Below are 22,023 nucleotides of genomic sequence, written 5' to 3'. Positions count from 1 at the left end.
GATGAGAAGATTGTTATAGCAAGGATGTCCTACCATTTCAAAATGATCTAATTTTGCTTAAACATTTTCAATCTCATGGCACAGGAGCATATGGGCAGATTATTTTCTGAGTTATGATCAAAGACAACACTTTGGTCCTCTCCGTGTTACCTGAACCAGAGTGATGGAGATACAGGCTTCTGCACACACAAGTATGTTTAGAGTTGAGACCAGAACCATGTATTCCAGGCAGATGAGACAGTGCAGTATGAGAGTCACGGTGCTTTTAATCTTCTTCTTTTTTAATTTTTTAAAAATTTTTTTAGTTGTCAAGATGGACCTTTATTTTATTTATTTATATGCAGTGCTGAGAATCGAACCCGGTGCCTCATGCATGCTAGGCAAGTGCTCTGCCACTGAACTACAACCACAGCCCCTCAAATCTTCTTTATGTTGCATACTAACTCTGTTCCTGATCAAGTTTCTTAATTCCCAAGGCCTCTTCTTTACAAGTTGTAATGAATAGTAAACATATGTTTTCTGGCACCCACTGACACATTATTATTCTTCTGGAACTGAGGTCTACAAACTTTTTATACCGAGAGATAGACCATAAATATTTTAGACTCTGGAGGACCAGGAATCCTCTGTGGCAACAACTCCCGTTGGCCAATCTAGTGAGAACACAGCTCCAGGCAATATATAAATAAGAGGACATGGTCATGGTTGTGTTCCAATAAAACTTTAATTATAAAAACAGGTCGGGGCTGAAATGTTCCTGCAAGTGACTTTACAGACCTGGGTGCTATAAAGGAAGTATTGCAGCCTCCAAAACATAGACTTAGGTAATCGTTAGATCTTTAATACAGCATGCCAACTCCTCCTGTTAAAAAGTGACCTACAAGCAAGTGAACCCTGAAGCAAATTGCTACTTACTTATCTGGTATTGTAACAGATAGCCAGTTAAGTTTCCATTTAGTTTCTTAGGTAGTCCCCAGGATAAAGTGGCAGTGTCTTTATCAACTTTGATGACTTTGAGAAAAGCTGGTTGTTCGGGCACTAGAAAACACAAGATCATAAACAAGTGGTAAGTTCCTAATAAGCCCTATTAGATTACAAAGTATTAGAGAAATTGAGGAGTTAACTCAAACAAGTGTGTATTAACTATTAATAGGGGAGGCCATGTTTAATAAGGCCACTGGGCAATTCCCATTGTTAAAGCTATTATTCTCCTTGGTTCTTTTCTTTTTAATTTTCTTTTAATTTTTTTAGTTGTAGGTGGACACAATACCTTTATTTTATTTATTTATATTTATGTGGTGCTGAGGATCAAACCCCATGCCTTACGCATGCCAGGCAAGTGCTCTACCACTGAGCCACAACCCCAACCCCTACCTTGGTTATTTTCTTACCTCCTTCTGGCGTTTGAAATATATAAGGCTCACTCTCGGGCCCAGCACCTTTGGAATTATAGGCTAAGACGGTCAAGTGAAATTCACTGAAGGGATCTAGGGAAGGGACCATTCCATAGTTTCTTTGTCCTGAAAATCTTAGAATGTTTACTTCCTTGGGATGCACTCTTCCATCCAACAGACTCTTTGTTTTCCACCAATTTATCTGCAATGAAAACATGAGCCTTTTCACCTATCCATCACACATCAACCACAATGGTAGATTCTCTCTTGGCTTCCTCCAAAATTAGCTCACATGGCTCAGGAGAGACCCAAACAGAACAATAAGAAATGGGGTGATAAAGACCTGGTATCCTTTCAGATGTCCGTGCACCCTGTCCTTGGGGATTGTTGACCAGCCAACTTTCACCAACGTGCTGTTTATAACGTCCACCCCATGGATCACTGGCGCGGTGTCAGGATCTGTTAAGCACAGAAGGTTGATGAGCTTCTTTAACCACCTCTAAACCCAAAGATGACAATCCTTCCCTAGAGGTGATTCTCATACTGCTTGATCTAGGGACAAGACTTTTGTGAAATTAAATCTGAATGGAAACCAGATTTCCTCGTTACAGAGGAGTTCCTCAGCCCAAATGGGTTCCTAGAAGAGAATGTCCCATACAAAACTAAGAAATGAGGCTCTCTGGAGGTTTATCACGGGGGCAAATGTAAAGGGAATTTAAAACAACATACCGTGAAGCATCCTGTGGCCATCTTGTCTTTTAAAGCAAATGAACTACACCAGCAATACAAAATACGACTTTGGGAATTCGTTTAATCAAATATTAAAAGCAAAAGCACTCATGGAACACATGCTATATGTCAGGCACGTTTCATAGGGTTATTCTAAAGATTAAATTAGCCAACCCATGTAATCCTTAGAGTAACCTTATGAGATTGCTCTCATTATCCTCTTCTACAGGAAAGATTAATAACAAGGAATAAACCCAAGACATGCATCCGGGGCTAACAGGTCCTAAGTGCTGTGTTCTACTCTATTTGAGTAGAAAAATCCAAACATCAAGTGATGCTGAAAGGAATAATCAAAATAACTCCCCATTTGGAATGATGTGGAACACAGAGACTTCTCTTTTTCTAGTCATGCTTGCAGCAGTTCAAATGCTATTAGCAATTAGAAATATGATCATATCACCAGCGCTTCCTAACTGCTGAGTGTGAGCATGAGTGTGTGTGTGTGTACAATTCTATATACAGATCTGGGTCTGTGCCTTATTTGTAATAAGAAGTCTCCGGACAGGCAGGTGAGGTTCATGGCTCTGCAGCAGATCTGTTGGGAAGTCCTTCAAAACGAAGGGCAAAGCTAACTGCAGACTTTTAAAAGTTCAGGACAGTTTTATTGCTCAACTGAGCTCAGTGATAATTTCAGGTCTTCGATTTTCAAAATAAAGAGAGGACGTTTTTCTAGAAAAACAAAGAGGAAACATCCCAAGTACTTCTTCAGCACCCTGTATTGATCAACCATCCTGCACGCAACCTGAAAGTTATTTCTTTTACCTTTTCCAGCTCGTATATTCTCTTTGCATGCAGTAGGTGCTCAAAAATGCTTGTGCACATAAATGCACTATGCTCAGGAAAAACTGTTCCTGAGTGCTAAGGGGTTTTCGGGTACAACACTTACAGTCTTCTCCAGAATACAGGGTCACTGACTGCGGCTCAGGTGCAGCACCAAGCTGATTGACGGCTTGAACTTGGACGTCATAAGGTGCATAGACGGTAGCTGTCATCACCCGCAACGTGTGGTTTGTGACCGTTTCCTCTTCCCACTCCTCTGAGGTTCCCTTGGGCTTCCAGGACACTCTGTACTCCAAGCCTGGCCCATTCTGCTCCATGGACTTCAAAGGCTAAAATAGAAGCCAAAACACATTCAATGAATAGGTCAAGAAAAGGTACCCATACAGGATGGAGTTCTACATGGCCCTGAAGAAGAATGGCATTCTGTCACTCAAAGGTGAAGAGGTGGAACTGGAGAACATCATGTTGAATGAAATGAGTCCCAAGCAGAGAGTCAAGGGTTAGAAGCTAGAGAGAAAAATGGAAAAGGGGAATTTCATGGCAGTAGTGTACCCCTGCCTGTAAATCCCAGCGGCTTGGGAGGCTGAGGCAGGAGGATCCCAAGTTCAAAGCCAGCCTCAGCTAAAGCAAGATACTAAGCCATTCAGTGAGACACTGTCTCTAAATAAAACATAAAATAAGGCTGGGAAGGGGGTTCAGTGGTTGAGTGTTTCTGAGTTGAATTCCCGGTAACAAGAAAAAAAAAAAAAATAGATGAGAGACCAGTAGGAATAGGGTAAAGAAAGAGGGTCAAGGCAGGGAGGAGGGCAAGGAGAAATATTGGGGAATAAAACTGACCAAAGTATGTTAGGTGCACGTACCAATATGCCACAGTGAACTCTCTATTACACATGATTGTCTTGTACCAATAAAAAGAAAAACCACATTGGATGTCATCATAGACATGTTGATCCAGAGACAGTGATGAGCCATCCATCCTAAGTGGTATAAGAAATGCTACAAGAGAGGATCACTTTTTTTTTTTTTTTTTTTTGGAGATCTTAAATACTCTTCTTTGGGTCAGAACAGTTGTAAAATATTGCTGTTATTTGCTTGCAAATCAGTTCTGTGCCTTCCTAAGTAATGGGAAGCCCACAGTTGAGATGCCTGAATTATGTTCCTTTGGTTAAATCTTAAGTTTTCATCTAGAAAACAGTTTACAAATACATTCCACAGAAAGTTTTAGCTGGTACAGGAACTTTCCATTATATATATTATATTATCGCTCCAATGTAATTTGCAGAAATGAAAAAGAGGTAGCCACGGATTCTTGAGTCATGAGTGGAATGTCCATAGCTTTCCAAGGGGAGCTCTCCTCCACAGGATTCCACTAATCTCATGCTCCATCTTTCTTCCATGACAGAAGAGAGACAATCTAACATTCATTCTAGAAAATAATCATATTTATACCCCAGAGCCCCGTAGCAGTAGTTCCTCTTTATACATTAATCATTCCACAGCTTCTTAACTATTCTGTTTTGGATTCTTTAAGAGCATGTGCCTCTCTCATCCACTTTATTTTACTGTATACAAGTGTTTGGTGGAGAAACTTCTAACACAAGAAATTGATTATTCCCACCCTAGCTTTTAATTAAGCAATACTTTAATTTAAAAACACATTAATGTGATGTAAGCCACTTATTTAATTTCACAGAATGGGAATTTTATTTAAGCGATTCAGTTGTACGAAATGCATTTAAAATACAATTTTAATCCTAGATATAAAGTTCACTTACATTAACAGTAATTTCATTTTATATGTGGGTGATTCAATAATACCATATATAATGTTCTCGCAGAATTTGTAATGGTTTTTTTTATTCCATCTAATTTACTAAAATACTTATTAGAAGCATTAGTTAGAATTAAGTTGAAAGTATCATGCTATTTCAGCAAATAATTTTAAGTTGTATGCCTATTCCAAGGTGAATACTTAAATTTTCTGTGAGCAAAAAAAAAAAAAAGAAATCAAAGCAAAACAAAAAAAACTTTCTGAGCAATTCCACAATCATTGTTAAGACTTGCATTTACTGAAAAGCTTTACTCCAAGACATTTTTAATACAAGCCGGATATAAATTCACCAGGGACTTTAGCGCCGTAGAAATGAATCAGCTATTAGCTCCACAGAGGAATCCAGAATTATAATTTCCTTCAGCCCCTCCTGACAATAAATGTGCACAGATAACATTATTCAATTTATATGCGCTTTGCTTCAAGGACAAGAAGTAAATTTAATAAATTTATCTAACAAATTTTAAAATAAACTGGATAAGTGTTCAGAAGAATCTTTTAGCTATGCTGACAGGTTCTTGGCTGACCAGACTTTCTGAAGAAGCAGCAGGGTGCTTCTTATTTGGCTTTAAAATAAGAATATTCTCAAATAAGCTCCCCAAAAGAGAACAGCAGAAGAACTGGAATAGAGATACAAGGCTTGCTGTTACGGGTTAGATGTGGTGTCCCCCCCGAAAGCTCACATGGGAGACAATGCAAGGTTTGGAGGAGAAATGATTGGGTGATAGCCTTAGCCTCATCAGTGAGTTAATCCCTGATGTAATTAACTGAAGTGATGGCTGCAGGAGGTGGGCATTGGGGTGTGGTTTGGGGGTATATATTTATGTCTGGTGAGTAGAGTCTCTCTCTGCTTCCTGATCACCGCCATGTCAGCTGCTTTCCTCTGCCACACTCTTCCTCCATGATGTTCCTGTCTCACCTCAAGCCCTGATGAATGGACCTGGCCTTCTATGGACCAAGACCCCTGAAACCTTGAGCCCTCAAATAAACTTTTCCTCCTCTAAAAAAAATTGTTCTGGTCAGATTGTTTAGTCACATCAGTGAAAAAGCTGAGAAAAACACTTCACTTCTCTGTACTGTGTTGCCCATGAGGAAGAAGTCTCCAGAAGTCAATGATAATTAGCAAGAGTCTTCATGGACAATTGGATAAAAAAAGGGAGTCTACACTGCTAACATGTTTTCAAAGAAACCATGAACCAATCAAGGTTTTAATGCTCTACCTAGAAACTAGACTGATGGCCACACTGCCTTAATTCTATTTAAAAAAAAAAAGTTTGAACATTTTCATTTATTTTTAATTGACAAAAAATTTATTTATTTTATACAAGATGTCGTTTTAAGAAAGGCACACATTGTAGAAAAGGTAAATTGGGCTAGTTAGTGTATCTCACAAATATACCTCAAATTATTATATAAAACATATCTCAATAATATCAGATTTTTGCAGTGGGAACACTTTTTACAATCTATTCTCATAGCAATTTTCAAGAATACATTTTTCTAACTGGAGTCACCAGATCATCTGACTGGAGTCTACTAATTGCATGTTAAAGCAGGTGGATCATTTTATTACACTTTCAGCAGAAATAGTTAACCTCAGGTCCTTCAGGAGCTACACAAGCTGACTATGCTCACAAAACCAGTAGATGAAGAAGCTATACTTTCCATTATTGGTAGAAAGTTTGGTAATTGGTTGGTTGGTTGGTTGGTTTGGGGGGTATTTTGAAATGAGATATTTGTTATTTATTGAAAGAAGTTGAAAAATTCATACGAATAAAATAATGCTCATGAATAGTTGGGAACTGCCAAGTAAAAATTATTCTGATCTATGTAACTAACTAAGCTATAGAGAAAAATGCCATTATATGTTAACACTTAAACAATACAGGTGAGTCATGGTCTACTTAATACATGAAAAGTAGACTTGGGAAGGTAATGCCAACTAAGAAAACTAATTCTAGCATTAAATTAAAATTTAATATTTACTCAAATTGAATTCTATTTAATCCCAAAACAAACTGAGATTAAGGGCACCTTTTTCACTGCTCATCTGTTAATCCTCTTATGAAAGATGAACTTTCCAAAAAAATTGTGTCTCCTTGATCATTTGCAGCTAGGAATAATTTTGTGAGTCAGTTGCTAGGGGTGGGGTCAGGTAACTCCATACAGTATCTGCCTGTCCACCCAGGCATCTACCTTCTTTCTAACAACTTCACAGATGATTCATGCAAAACAAAACAAAACAAAAAACCAAATCTCAATGAATGAATGTTCTTCCACATGGCTGGCTGTGTCAGTAGTGATCAGAACTGTGATACTTCACAATAACATGAAACACAGTTACACACACATAAGTGTAACTGTCAGTCTAGTTCCAAATCCCTGTGTCTACTTTCTAGCTCCAGTCACTTAATTCACATGGGATTTGCTCTTCAAAGACAAACTATAAAACTTTCTTGGGATAGTCTCATCCCACTCAGAGAACATGAATTAGGTCTTGTGCAACTTTTAGGAGCAAAGAGTCACTTATAAAGAAGAGGAGCTGTAAGGTAGCTGGAGACTCCTTCCCTGCTCTTGTTACTGAGTCAGTGGGCGGCACCCAGGTGGGGGCACTAAACTCTGAAAGCCTCAGCTTCTCTGTACAAAAGATGCACCTGACTCCACCGTGCTCCATGGCGCTCCCAGTGGAGGGACTCAGAAGTTCACTTTGGTAGAACATGGCTTTCTCTGGGGGACTGACCCGCAAATTACACAGTAGTATTGTCATCTCACCAGTTCCACATCTATACCTTCTGGAAATTTCTGTGGAACTTGGAAATTTCCATGGAACTTGGGAGGAGAAAACCAAAATACTCTAAAAGAATAAAGATTAGGGCTGGGATTGTAGCTCAGTAGTAGAGCTGTTGCCTCACATGCATGAAGCATTGGTTTCAATCCTCAGCACCACATAAAAATAAATAAATAAAAATAAGAATATAGTGTCCTTGTACAGCTAAAAATATATTTTAAAAATAGAATAAATGGTTAACAATTTCAGACTCAGAAATTATCAAGATAATGTAGCAACAACTATTTATGACTGCAATTAAAAAAAAAATTAGCTACAGATGGACACATGCCTTTATTTTGTTTATTTATTTTCATGTGATGCTGAGGATCAAACCCAGTGCCTCACACATGCTAGGCAAGTGCTCTACCACTGAGCCACAAACCCAGCCCCTATGACTGCAAATTTAAAGACAAAATAATATTATAGAATATATCTAGTTTCTTAGAAGTACCATTTTTTAAAAAGAAATTTCCATGTCTTAAATTTGCGAAATTTAACATCACAAAAATAGAAGTAAAATGTTAGTGTTTATATAAAAATATTGCTGAAATAATTGGTAAGGTCCGATCATGGGTGTACATAATGAATACAAAGACTATGAAGGAAAAAAAATAAAATGAACTTCATACATTTTAAAGTTCTATCACAGATCGTACCTACAATAAAGTGGAAAAATAAATCAGTATATTCCAGCCTATGTTCTAAAATGTCCTATATTTATGCAAAATTCAATGAAATCAATATTGGAGGCCTATGATTAATCAGGTGGTTGAATGGTAATCTTTTTTTCATGCAGGACAATTTATTTCCTCATGAAATATATCTAAGTTCTAGATGAAAACTGACATGCTTCACTGCTACAGAAGAAACTTGGAAAAATGATACTAGAATAACTGAAGTTATCCCAGAAGATAGAATTTTTTTCCCAAATGTAAAGTTTATTTAATAGCAATTATTAGGGATACGTGAAGAGAGGAGGTAGAACTGAATGTCTAAACATATCCATGTTTGAATCCTAGCCTTTTTTTTTTTTTTTTTTTTTTAGTACTGGGGATTGAACCAAGGGGTGCTATACCACTGAGCCACATCCCCAATTCTTTTTATATTGTATTTAGAGACAGGATCTCACTGAGCTGCTTAAGGCCTCACTAAGTTGTTGAGGTTGGCTTTGAACTAGCGATTCCTCAGTTTTCCAAGTCACTTGCATTACACCACAGGCTCTAGCACACCAAGCTTAATCCTGGCTTTGTTCACTTCTGCCTGAGCAGGAAGGGGGAGACCCTCACCATCTCACATCATCTCAGACCCCAGTTTCTCCAGCTAGAACACAGTGTTACTGATGCTCTAGGAATTAGAAATGAATGTGCAAAATGGCCACAGGGGTTGGTGATTGTTACTTTCGGGAGGTGGGGTGGAGGGGGGCTGTTCACCCATTGGCATTGCCCTTACTAAGCCACATAGTGAAAGGCTTTCTGTGTCTTTTGAATGTGAGAGCACCTAAACATGGATGGTCAAAAGATGGGGAATCTGAAACTTTCAGTAAGACACCAACCGCATCCGCCTGTAGAGTCCTGCTTGAATGATTCGCCAAGGCTCACCTCTGTGTCACAACTTCATGGAATCACAGTGGTCTTCACATTGCAAACATACATTGCTCTGTCCTTAACCAAAGGCACCAAGAAACCCACAAGACACCGTGGAATACGCACCTCCCATTTGATGATCATCTCCTTGGGCTGAGACGCTTCCACCCTTATGTTTTCTGGGTTCTTGTCTGGAGCTGAAAAATGACAAGCAACAGAACTATTGTTTCTCCTTACTTTGTAACCAGTAGATAAATCACCATATTATTCCCCTCCAGAACTACCCAATGGGTAGTACTGGGTTTGGGACACATCTTAGGTTTAGACCTCCTTGTTTAAATTCTAAACCTGTCTTTTGAAAACGTCTTTTTCATTCGAAACCTGCTGTGTTTTTCTGTTAGAATTGTTGGTCGATACAAATGTTGTGAATGTTTGCTTCTGAGAGAAGAAAATTAAAGCTCACGAATTAACACCATCAGCCAAGTTTTAAGGACACGATGTAGCAAACAGCATGTCATGTCACCATGAAATATATTCAGATGGATCCTCTGTATTAGAAAAAGCTAAGCAGGAGGTGAGTGCTGAGTTCAAGGCACACTGAAATCATACAAGTATCAAATTCAGTTATCTCAACTTGCTTTTTCTCAGTCCAAAAAAGGAATTATATCCTTGCACATTTATTTCACTCAGGAAAAAAATAACTATCATGCTGGACAGAGGGGTGCACACCTGAGGTCCTAATGACTCGAGAAGGTAAGGCAGGAGGATTACAAGTTTGAGGCCCACCTCCACAATTTAGGGAGACCCTGTCCTAAAATAAGAAGTAAAAAGAGGTGCGTATGTGGTTCAGTGTTAAAGTGCCCCTCCTGGGTTCAAAGCCTAGGAGATGTGTGTGTGTGTGTGTGTGTGTGTGTGTATGTGTTTTACATATATGTAATATATATTATATACATGTAAAAAAGTAATATGTATACACACCAAAAAAAATCTCCTGGGCATTGAACCAAGAAGTGTCACTTTACCACTGAACCACACACACAGCCCTTCTCTCCAACTCCCTCTCTGTCTCTCTCTCTCTGTCTCTCTCTCTGTCTGTCTCTCTGTCTCTCTCTCTCTCTCTCTCTCTCTATATATATATATATATATATATATTTTTTTTTTAATTTATTTATACACACATACATACACACATACACATATATGTACACACATATACATGTATATTGTGTGTGTATGTATATATATACATCCACCTGTAGAATCCTGCTTGAATGATTTATAAAGGCTCACCTCTGTGTCACAACTTCATTGAATCACAGTGATATATATATCATATATGTTATGACCACACTGATTTTCAATTCCAATTCACCAACACAAATTATTTGAGATCTATATTCGTGAGACTTAAAAAATAAAGAGTATTCTGCCAACTTACACAAGAAGATACAAGAAATACTTGTAGGCATAAGATGAATAAAATTTAACCGAGTGTCATAGTCAAAAGCTGACATCAGGATACTGGATCCCTGGCATCTCCACCCGTGGGTCTTCAGTGGAGAGCTCCTCTCTGGTCCGGTTTAAACATGATGTTTAAGCGACAAGGAAACTCATCGCTGCGCTGTGTTCTCCCAGACCACCCTCCTGTCTATCCAACAACTAGGTAAATATTTCTGAGACCAGGGTACTTTGAACACCTTATGCTTCCTTACTTTACAGAGCTATTCAAGGTATCTGGACAAATCTGAAATCCTATACAACTTTTTAAAAATTTTTAATTGAATTAATTTTAATTAAATTAATTAATTAATTAAATTTTTAATTAAATTTTAATATTTTTTTTGATGTTCAAAGAAGGATCCAAAAGAACATTCTGGTAGACACCTGAGGAGACACCCTGCTCACCTGCCGGAGGTGTGTCATGATGCTCCGAAGGCGGGCTAGGCTGACTTCTCCCGACCTCGTTCACGGCGACCACCCTGAACTGGTACCTCACATACGGGGCCAAGGGCAACAGGGCTGTTGTCTCCTTTCCTGGGACCCTGGTCAGCTCCTCCCACCTGCCAGGTTCCTCCCGGTTTCCTTCAAATTCGATGATATACTCTGTCCGGAGGAACCAGGGGAGCACATTAGAACAGGTTGGTTAGGCTGAAGGTCTGCCAAGATTGACACCAAACAGGAAGTGTTCAAAGGGGCCCTTCCAAGGTGACTCTGTGGGCTACAGAAAATGATCATTCCAAGTCTTCCTACCGCTGATATTGCTGTTGTGGTCCTCGCCAGCTTCCCAGGTCAGCCGGACACTCCTGTTCTCTCTTTCAGACAAGTGAAGGTTTTCTGGGGGATCCGGAGCATCTAAGGAATCACGTAAGGCAAAGGTCAGGAAAATGGAGGTCCATGCCCTCTGCTTCCCTGATTCCCTGACTCCCTGGCTCAGACCCAGTGCCCGCCTGCTGTCCTCTCTGGGCCCAGGTCTTTCCACCCTGCTCCACTCAACTCTCCCCAGCCTGGAGCTTCTGCTTCAAACAGAGGGATCTCCCAGCAGTTTTGCAGTTGGACATATCACTTCACTTCTGTCCACCTGTGGTGCACAAAGGGCCATCCTTGACTGATGGTGGGCCTCAGAATTCTTTTAGAAAAAGTTTTTTGTTTGTTTGTTTGTTTGTTTGGTACCAGGGATTGAACACAGGGGCACTTGACCACTGAGCCACATCCCCAGCGCTTTTTTTTTTTTTTTTTTGTATTTTATTGAGAGACAGGGTCTCGCTGAGTTGCTGAGGCTGGGTTTGAACTCACTCACGATCCTCCTGTCTCAGCCTCCGGAGCCTCTGGGATTACAGGCGTGCTCACTTAGGAGTAGTTTTGAATGAAGGATTCTTTTGTGTCCTATCTCTGTGTTACCAAAGGAGCTGGCTCTGGAAACCTCATTTGTGAATACATTCCCTGGGGAATGATTATGTTCAATCAAGTTTGGGGAATATAATGGGTCCCAAATGGGTCCATCTACTTTCCTCTAGCTCATGCTTTTAGAGGCCTCATGGGTCACCTGTGTGTGACTAAAAAAAAAAAAAAAAAAACCTTCCAGATTAGGGACCCTGTTATGTTCATTTCTGCATTGCCCACGATGCCTTCTACATAATTGTGACTAAATGCTAAGTGAAAAACATATTGGCACTTCAATCATGCGTATAAACATCATGTGAAAGCAAGAAAAATTAGGTCCTCTGGTTATAGAAAAAGAAGATTGGGAAACATGAGCTTGACCTTTCTTTTCTGCAATTATTTTGGATTTCCATTGTAATTGATGACAACGTATATTCTTGGTGTACAATAGCCACTTTTATCGCCTTGCCTTACAAGACGGAGATCTGGCACTGGTGTGAAGGCACGTGGAAGGCTGATTAGGGGGTGATGAATGTCTAGGTTTAAAGGACACAGAAATTTCTAGGATATTCAAAATGAAATCAATATTTAAAAAAAAAATCTTATCTCGAATAGTCCTTGCTTTGGTAATGTGCTCTTAATTTTCTCAAGTCCTCTAGAATATTGTCTTTGCCCAGAGGAGACAATGAGGGTATTATCCAACATCGCTTTCCAAGAGGGCTCTTTTCTCTCTGAGTGGAAAGTAGCAGCTAAGTGCTGCTGAATTGTTGAAAATGGACGTTGACCCAAAAGCCTTGTTTCTAGTTAAGAATGCAACGTTCTGATTTTTCAAGGGTCATCCCTGACTGTGTCCAAATATTAGGGCCTAAAACAAGAGGGTATCTTTCCACGACCAGGTTTCTGAATCTCTGAGCACAGAGAACTCTGGTTTTTTACTTAGCATTTAGTAAGAGTCCACTAAATCCTTAAGTTTCTGGGGACAACGAATGCAGAGTGTGGTATCTGAGATTAAAATCTCACCTGAGAATCATAAGGAGCTAGATTTGATGAGCTTGCAACTGAGACTTTAGAAAATGATACTCCAAAAGCATCTTTAGGCTAAGGCTTTGGGAAATGACTTCCGACTAAATGGGTTAACCTGTGCTTTTAAAAATTATTTTTGCTAGGCATGGTGCCACACACCTGTAATCCCAGCAGCTAGGGAGGCTCTGACAAGAGGTTTCCAAGTTCAAAGCCAGCCTCAGCAACTTAGTGAGACCCTAAACAACTTAGTGAGACCAGGTCTCAAAATTAAAAAAAAAAAAAAATTAAAAGTGGATCAGTGATTAAGCAACCCTGGATTCAATCCCCGGTACAAAATAAAATAAAATAAAATCATTTTCTAGGATATAAGTCTTAGAAACTACATGTGGGTTAATCAACATTTATCGCCATGAGTTATTGAAATGTGCTTTTTTAAACTTGAGATTGGAGTGCAAAAAAGTGGAATTCAAACTCAAGGGAGTGGTTTTTAAAATGTATCCTATCTCATAGAATATTCTTCAAAAATTATTTTTAAGTTTATTCTAAAAAGCTTAGAGCATTACTTTATACATAAATTGTACCAAAACCACTACTGATCTGAAATTACCAAAATGCAATGGTTCCAGAGAGTGGTAGACTCATCAGACTCATCGTATAGACACAACTTTAAATTTTGCAAGGAAATTGAGATACTAAAGGCCACGTCATAGCCTATGCCGGTATCATGGCTTTTATTCAGAACATTCAGAGGCAAAGTTCATGGATCCTGATACATACTCCTATCCTCATGGTGCATGCGATAAACTCCAATTTACTTGATACTCATGCATTTTATCTGGTGAATCATTACTATATGGATAGGAGAGTCACTAGAAGATTACATCTTTCTGCATACAGAACCCTGCAGAAACTCACATACCTACCCCACCAAACATCTTGCCCAAAGCTACAGTCCCACTGTGCCAAGCCCATACCCTTACAATGGGGATGAACTTTGTATCTTCTTCCCACTCCCCCATAGAACCTAATTTGGTGGCTGTTGGCTTCACTTCATGAATCCCAACCTGTAAACCCAGTTTTTACTTGCTGACCTCGGAGGAGACTGTTTCCTTCCCAATCTACAGCACCCTTAGTAACCTACCTGTGACTCCAATGACCAGGATGCTAAGGACACAAAGTCCTGTTCATAACCATGATCAATCTAGACACATGATGAAGGAGTTTCAGCAAAATCAAATGCTTTTAAGAAACATCAACCAGCTAACATCAAGACTAAGCAATTGGGCACAGTGGCTCATGCCTGTAACCTCAGAGCCTTGAGAGGCTGAGGCAGGAGGATCACAGTTCAAAGCCAGCCTCAGCAACTTAGAGAAGTCCAAAGCAAATGAGTGAGACCCTGTCTCAAAATTTAAAAAAAAAAAATAAGAAGGGCTGGGGAGGTGGCTCAGTGGTTAAGCACCCCTGGGTTCAATCCTTGGTATAAGAATATGTAAATAGATAGAAAGAAAAAAAATTTAAAAAGACTAAGTGGTGCCCAGTGAAACTGAATAAATGGAAATTGCATCATTGTCTGTGTGTCTGCCACACACACACACACACACACACACACACACGCTGCTACTCCCAGGGCTCCCTGTGGGCTTGTGCCCAAAGATAGCTAAATGGCAAATGACTTGCTGATATTGTCCCTACAGGGCAGGTTTCCAGGAGCTGCTTCGGGGGAGCAGATCCACAGAGGAAATTGGAAAACATCCTGTCAACGGGCCCAGGGCCATAAATGCTGGTGATTTCAGGGGCGATCGCGTTGATTACACTCAGTGAAGTGTGCACAGTGTTCCCTAGTTAGGATTATCACTTTAAAATTCAAAGGCATGCAGAACACTTGATATCCCTCCCCACCCTCCCTAGACCTTGGGGGGCTCCATGGTGTGTGGTTCTGGTGCACAGCATGGCCACCGTGCATCCAGCACTGGACCCCAATCCAGACCATTCCAGTCGCTAATCCAGCTCCATTCCCCAGCCTCATTTCTATGCACCCCAGGAAAGGGTAGGGAGCTCTGGTGGGAGCTACTAGGGGCATGAGCACACCTTGCTTTCTCTTTCTGTTGATAGCATCGCTAACCTCACACTGACACAGGCAAACCTACCCAGGAAGGGAAAAGAAATTTAGTATAAATTGACATCTTCTATAGGAGGAGAACGCATTCCAAGAGGTTCGTTTTGAAACAAAAAGCCCCAGCTACTTATAGATGCGCAGGGGCTCAGAGAATCATCCCTAGGCTTTGTCACCTTGGAACAACGGAGCACAATCATCAAAGTCATGGCAAACTTACCGAGGACAGTGACTTGCGTCATCTCGGTCACGCTATCCAGAGCAGTTTGAGCCCAACAGGAGTAAATGCCTTGGTCCTCCAAAGTGACATTAGAAATGGTCAGATTGGCTCCGTCAATAATTATCCTACCAGGGAGGAGAAGAGAGTATCCGATGAGCATGAAAATAACAGAAACGATAGAAACAGAAGCCGTTGAAGGGCACATACTACCCATGGATGATGATTCTAAAGATGGAGGAAAAACAGTTCCACAAACTGCAAACATTAGGATTCTGAGAAGGGCCACAGATGAAATACTAGAGGTCAAGTATTATTGCAGCATACAGAGATGTCCACATGGCCATCAAAGGGATCACGTTTCTTTTTACGTCTGTATGTGTATGTGTATGTGAGCGTCTTATTTTACTTTTTTATTTTTTATTTTTTAAAATTGGTGCATTATTATTATTTATAACTGTGGGACTTGGGGGGGGGTCACATATTTGCACATGCGCACAATTGAACAGTATATTTTGGCTGATTTCTTTTCTCAGTACCACTGCTCTTCTTCCCCCTCCTTCTGGGCAGCCCCCCTTGGTCTCCTCTACTGATGTCCCTTATGTCCCTTTGATTTCCATGAGATTCCCACCCACTTTTTTTTTGGGGGGGGAAACATTTTTCTCTCTAGTTTCCACATGAGAGAAAACACATAACCCTTGGCATTCTGAGTGGCTTATTTCGATTCACATAAGTAAAAATTTAGGATTACCCTACCATCTGGGACGAAGGGGTCAGGACAGGACCAAGATGTATTGGATGATTCTCGCTACATGAGCTGGGAACCCTACACAGCATCAACCTCTGGATGTGGCTTCCAGAGGCAGATTCCTGAATCCCACCTGGTTAGGAACCAGGACATCTGACACAGAGTCTAAAAATAAACCTCTGGTTTTGACAAGCTTCCATTTCCTCTCCCGCTCTGTCTCCAGGTGGAATCCTACTGAAATCTGATAACGATTAAACGATGGAACTTGTGTGGACAGTAGGTGGCAGTCTAGGACTTCTTTCTAAAACTCATTTCAACCAGCGTTTTCTTCTTCCATCTTTTGCCAAATTTGTAGCAGAGTTTTTACTACTTATAATTTTTTAGCTTGTCTTTATAATTTACAAAGAGAATTAATTCTTTATAATACCTTTTACCCTATACCTATATATTTTCAGCATAATTTTTATATATTTTTTTTTAAATGCCATTAAATTCAGAATATACTCGTGGCAGTGGGTATTTAGTTGAAATAATGTTGTGTCATTCTTAGGCAAAGGGTGACTCTTCCTGAAAATTCTAATGTAACACTCATAAACTGTTGGACGTTTGAATTGTAGGAAACTATTTCAAAGTGTAGTCAAAAGTTCTGCCTTTTTTTAAACTTTATTTATTGATTTTTATTTTTTAGTTGTCAATGGACCTTTATTTTATTTATTCATATGCAGCGCTGAGAATTGAACCCAGTTCTCACACATGCTAGGCAAGTGCTCTACCACTGAGCCACAGTCCCAGCCCCAAAAGTTCTGCCTTTTGATTATAGACAATAAGCCTCACAACTACACCAATAATTTCACAATTTGCCCATCAATACTTCCTGATCTGGTTGATTAAAAGTCAGCTAGAGATATAGCTCAGAGGTAGAGCTCTTGGCTGCAGTGCATGAAGCCCTGGGGTCAATACCCGCACTGCAAACAGTAACAACAAAATTCTGACTACAATTCTAGACAAAATAAAACTTTGACATAAATTAATTTTTTCATTCATGTCAGTTATATATCTATATCAGTGTCATAATACTGTGTGTACCTACAATGCCAGACAAGGTCACCCACTTAGATGAGGAAAGCACTCTGATATTAAACTTCTTCAAATGAGGCTTTAATACACTTATGAAGCTATTTATCCACAAGGGCCAGTGGGAGCTGAATTTTTTTTTTTTTGGCCAGTATTGTGCCCCAGCATAGATTTACTTCACATCAGAAAGGGTCATTTTTTTTTTTTTTTTTTTGGTAATTCGTTGCTAGGTTATGCAGTTTTTTTCATATCATGAGTATTCTGTAGTCTCCTCAACTTAATCAAGATACAGTGATCTTAAAACTAGGTGGTGGGTGTGAACCTAAGAAGATTGTTGTAAATTTCATGCCCTAGCCTCAGTCTACATTTCAAATCAGAATATTTGAAGGTGGGACAAGGGTCATTTGATCACGAAGTGCGAGTAATTCTGACCTGACGTACATCAAAATCTGAGAAGAACGTGCTTTAGCAAGGATATGCTATATTTTGCTGCAGTGACAAACAGTTCCAAATTCTCAGTGCCTGAGACTACAACATATTTTCTTTGCAGTTTTTGTTCCTATCATAGGTCAGCTGAATTTTGCTGCTCAAAGAACTTCTGTCTCTGTGCTTCTGGATTCCTTCCTCTGTTTGTCTTACCTGCCTGACTTACCTGCCTGACCCACACCTGGGTAGCCTGCTCACTGGAAAACCTCCCACCCCTTCATGTGCATTGCCCAGTTGTATCATCCCCAGTCCACGTCAGCCTTCCCTCTGTGCACTTGCCACATTTCACTGAGGACAGAATGACAAAGTGATGACTTGGAGAGATGCAGTGGAGGCCCATCAATTCTTACTTATATATTTTTAAACAAAAAAGTGAGCCCAGTTCAGCTGATCTGAAAAATGGGGATACCCATATTTTCTTTCTTTTTAGAAGTACAAATCGTATGAACTGATTTCGTGCACACAGCCTGAAAGAAAAAGTGCTCAAAGGGAATAACTAAGAACACTTTAAACTTAGCTTATCTTTGTGGTTATCATCCTGCATGGTGAGGCACCCCTGTAATCCCAGCGGCTCAGGAGGCTGAGACAGGAGGATCGTGAGTTCAAAGCCAGCCATGGCAAAATTGAGGTGCTAAGCAATTCAGTGAGACCCTGTCTCTAAATAAAATACAGAATAGGGCTGGGGATGTGGCTCAGTGGTTGAGTGCCCCTGAGTTCGATCCCTGGTACCATAAAACTCCAACTCCTCCCTGGGCAGCACTTACCCCCTCTGCCCGGCACACACCTGAGGTCCCTCTTGAGCTCAGGCTACTGTCCCCACTGCCTGTTAAGAGAACGCTGGGCTATCTGCAACACTTGCTCAGTCCACTGGATAGCCAGTGGTCCCTCTGAGTGACAATCTCAGCATCTTGAAGAAACAGTACAACCCAGTCACCCTGAAAGCCTGGCTTAGAGATGCAGGGGTCACACCGTCAGTGGGTGCGTGTCACATCCCTGATGAAGCGTGGTCTCCAATTCTCTTCCTGGCAGCAGCCCAGAGATCCCATGGAAGAACCAAGGTAACTGGGTAATTTTGACAAGAGAGAGAATTCGGGCTGATTTCCAAAGTTGACAGGTTGACTGAGACCTAATGTGAGGGTCAAGCTGTCTGTGGCAGCAGGTGGCTCTGTAGAGTTTGTCAGTTCTTGCTTCAGTGGCTATGAATTGCAATGTTTACACTATCTTCCTACAAGTCTGCACATATAGGACGGAGACGGGGAAGCAGATGAGGTGCTAGGGCGGAGGCCAGCGCCTTCACAGAAAGGTGACGCCTGAACACACGTGCATGCACACAAATGCACACATATCACACATGCACTCACATGTACATGCTTGTGTGCATACACACACACACCACACACACACACACACCACACACACACACACACACACACACACACACACACCAATACTGATAGAGGCCAAGCAAGTTACAGAAACAAACAAAAAAGGAGCCTGGGGAAAAGAACAGTACCAATAATAACTATCAAAGGGGTCCACAGTGCTATTTTCTAAGTGCTTGGTAAGTTCACTCACAATCACCCTACGATGAAGGTTGACCCCTAGTGTTTTCCATCAAGCCACGTTCTAGAATGTGGAGTGCAGGCAACACAGATGGAAAGCCATCGGTGACACAGCACCAGCTGGGATTCAAAGCCAAGTCACCCACTGGAGTCCATGCTTTTTATTGTGATTCTGCTATGGTCTCAGGGGACCATAGCAGAATCCCATTGAAAGACCTTTCAGAGTCTTAAATAACAAAATCTGACTTAGGATAGATTTGGCTCCAAGATGGTAGCTTTTTAACCCTTGCTTAAGTGACAGTGCAAAAGGACTCAAAGTCACCTTCCACATGTTCTCAAGGGACAGGGCAGGCATCCTGATGCTTTCGATTCTGATGGATTCTTTTCCTCTTCAGTGTTATTAACATTCTCTGGTGCTACCTGGCATCTCTGTATACTCCCTTGCCTTCTACAGTTCCCCTGTGCAGAATACTCTAAAATACAACACCAGGACTCCACTCCCATAGGATTCTTCATTCATTGATTCAAACAATTGTGGATTGAAAACATTTTTACGAAAAGTTCATCTGTACTGAATATATAAGGTTCTTGTTTGTTATTCCCCCGAACAGCACTGTATAATGGCTATTTACTTGATGTTTACATTGTATCAAATGTTACAAATAATCTAAAGATGATTTACAGTGTAAGTTGTGAAGTTCAAAGTTTAAGGACCCTGGCTTGAAAGGGAGGTTAGAGGCAATACTGCACCATTTTATATAGAAGGCATGAGCATAAACAGATTTTGGTATCTGGAGGGGGTCTTAGAACCAATCTCCCCCATGGATACCATGGAAGGACTATAGTTGCTAAGTACTTTCTAGCAACAAGAATTCCAGTACTGAAATTTTGTCAGCAAAATGTTCTCCTAGGAGTCTGGGAGGCCGAAGGAAAATGGGCACCATCTTTCTCTGAAGCAAGGTGAGCAGACAGTGGCTCTGGCAAACATGGTAGTGGGCAGCGGCTGGACTCTGCAGGGGCCCCCAAGGGGGTGAGGTGGCTATGGAGACAGCAGCAGTTTGCAGGTATCTACATCACAATTGCAGTGCCCACTCGGCCCAGCTCCTGCCTCGTCCCCAGTGGTCTCAAAAGCACCTACTTCAGGGCAACCCATCGGGGGGGGGCTACCTGGAGTGAATTCTGGTTCAGGCACTACAAGGATGGTACATGTCATGTGACAAGTCATTCCTAAAAACAAGAATGTAAACATGATGGAAAAGACAAACGAGGGTCGTCTGACCTTTGAACTAAAGACTTGAACCCTGAACTGTGTTAATTCATTGTGAATTAAACTCTTTTTCTCCTAATACAAAGAATTCAGCCCACACGTAGACAATGGCCCTATGGAGACTTGACCCACCTGCCATCTTCTGTGCCGTTAAATTCGAAGGCTTCCCCATCTTTGCTCCAGGACAGCCTCAAGCTGTGCTTCAAGTGTGAGTCACATATGCTCTCGCAGTGTAACTCGAGCACTTGCGATCTGGGCACACGGGGATTCTTAGGAGAAACTCGGAGTTTTGTAGCATCTGTTTTCACCAAACAAAGACACGAGTTAGATCCGGAAAGCTCAGCTTACCTTGGGATCCATAACCTGCATTTTAATCAGCCCCAAATTGTCAACATCACTGTCAAACCCTCATGCGATGCTTGTGTCATATCATCTGACATCATACACGTCATTAGTGTTTTCTTTCTGTGCAGGCCTGGGCCTCTGAAAAAAAATGTCAATAGCTTGACAGTTTTCCTTACCATTTCTTGGGCAAAGGGGGTAAGAAAAGTGTAAGCCAACAAAGGCTTCTAGAAGTTGCAAATAACACAATTTTTTTTCTAGGGCCTTTGGATGCATCATGCAGTAAGGGAAAGTTATTTGATATTCTATTGGCATGCTTATTATTCATTCAGAAACCTGAGGCTAAGTTCAAAAGACCATGCACACGTGACTACCAACATGGACTCGGGGAATTGGAAAGTGAGCCCTACAAAGGTCAAGTCTGAGGCTGTTTTATTACACAGTGGACCAAGGGAGGTCACCAGGGAGTCTATGCAAATTAGGTATTTGATACATACTGGAATGTCTTGTTGAATGCATAACAGTGAATAGTAGTTTAAAACAAAAATAAATTAATAGTATCAACAATAGAAAGCTTAAACATTGATATTATGGCTGTCTTGAAAAATAGCTGCTTCTTCAGTATGGAGATTCTTTGGAAATCTAGGAATGGAACCACCATTTGACCCAGCTATCCCTCTCCTTGGTCTATATACAAAGGACTTAAAATCAGCACACTACAGGGACACAGCCACATCAATGTTTATAGCAGGACAATTCACAATAGCTAAACTGTGGAACCAACCAAGATGCCCTTCAGTGGATGAATGGATAAAAAAAATAATGTGGCATGTATACACAATGAAATTTTACTCATCAATAAAAGAGAATAAAATCGTGGCATTTGCAGGTAAATGAATGGCATTGGAGAAGATAATGCTAAGTGAAGTTAGCTAATCCCCAAAAAACAAATGCCGAATGTTTTCTCTGATATAAGGAGGCTGATTCATAGTGGGGTAGGGAGGGGGAGCATGGGAGGAATTGATGAACTCTAGATAGGGCAGAGGGGTGGGAGGGGAAGGGAGGGGGCAGGAGGTTAGCAAGGATGGTGGAATGTGATGGACA

At 40.7% G+C, this 22,023-nt stretch overlaps 1 protein-coding gene across 3 annotated transcripts in view; it reads right to left on the bottom strand.

Moving 5' to 3' along the window:
• Chl1 (cell adhesion molecule L1 like) overlaps window positions 1-22,023 on the bottom strand; it is a 75,456-nt gene that overhangs the window by 9,489 nt on the left and 43,944 nt on the right. For all 3 annotated transcript variants that reach the window (XM_026409022.2, XM_026409024.2, XM_026409023.2), the window contains 9 exons: window positions 20,710-20,875; window positions 15,444-15,568; window positions 11,458-11,559; window positions 11,113-11,310; window positions 9,334-9,404; window positions 3,070-3,292; window positions 1,738-1,853; window positions 1,392-1,596; window positions 916-1,038 (listed from right to left, as the gene is read on the bottom strand). In XM_026409022.2, the coding sequence (XP_026264807.2) occupies window positions 916-1,038; window positions 1,392-1,596; window positions 1,738-1,853; window positions 3,070-3,292; window positions 9,334-9,404; window positions 11,113-11,310; window positions 11,458-11,559; window positions 15,444-15,568; window positions 20,710-20,875 (1,329 nt within the window). The remainder of the gene's footprint in view (window positions 1-915; window positions 1,039-1,391; window positions 1,597-1,737; window positions 1,854-3,069; window positions 3,293-9,333; window positions 9,405-11,112; window positions 11,311-11,457; window positions 11,560-15,443; window positions 15,569-20,709; window positions 20,876-22,023) is intronic.

This window comes from Urocitellus parryii, chromosome 16, assembly GCF_045843805.1.
Source record: "Urocitellus parryii isolate mUroPar1 chromosome 16, mUroPar1.hap1, whole genome shotgun sequence".
NCBI lineage: Eukaryota > Metazoa > Chordata > Mammalia > Rodentia > Sciuridae > Urocitellus > Urocitellus parryii.
This window is presented reverse-complemented; position numbering and strand designations above follow the sequence as displayed.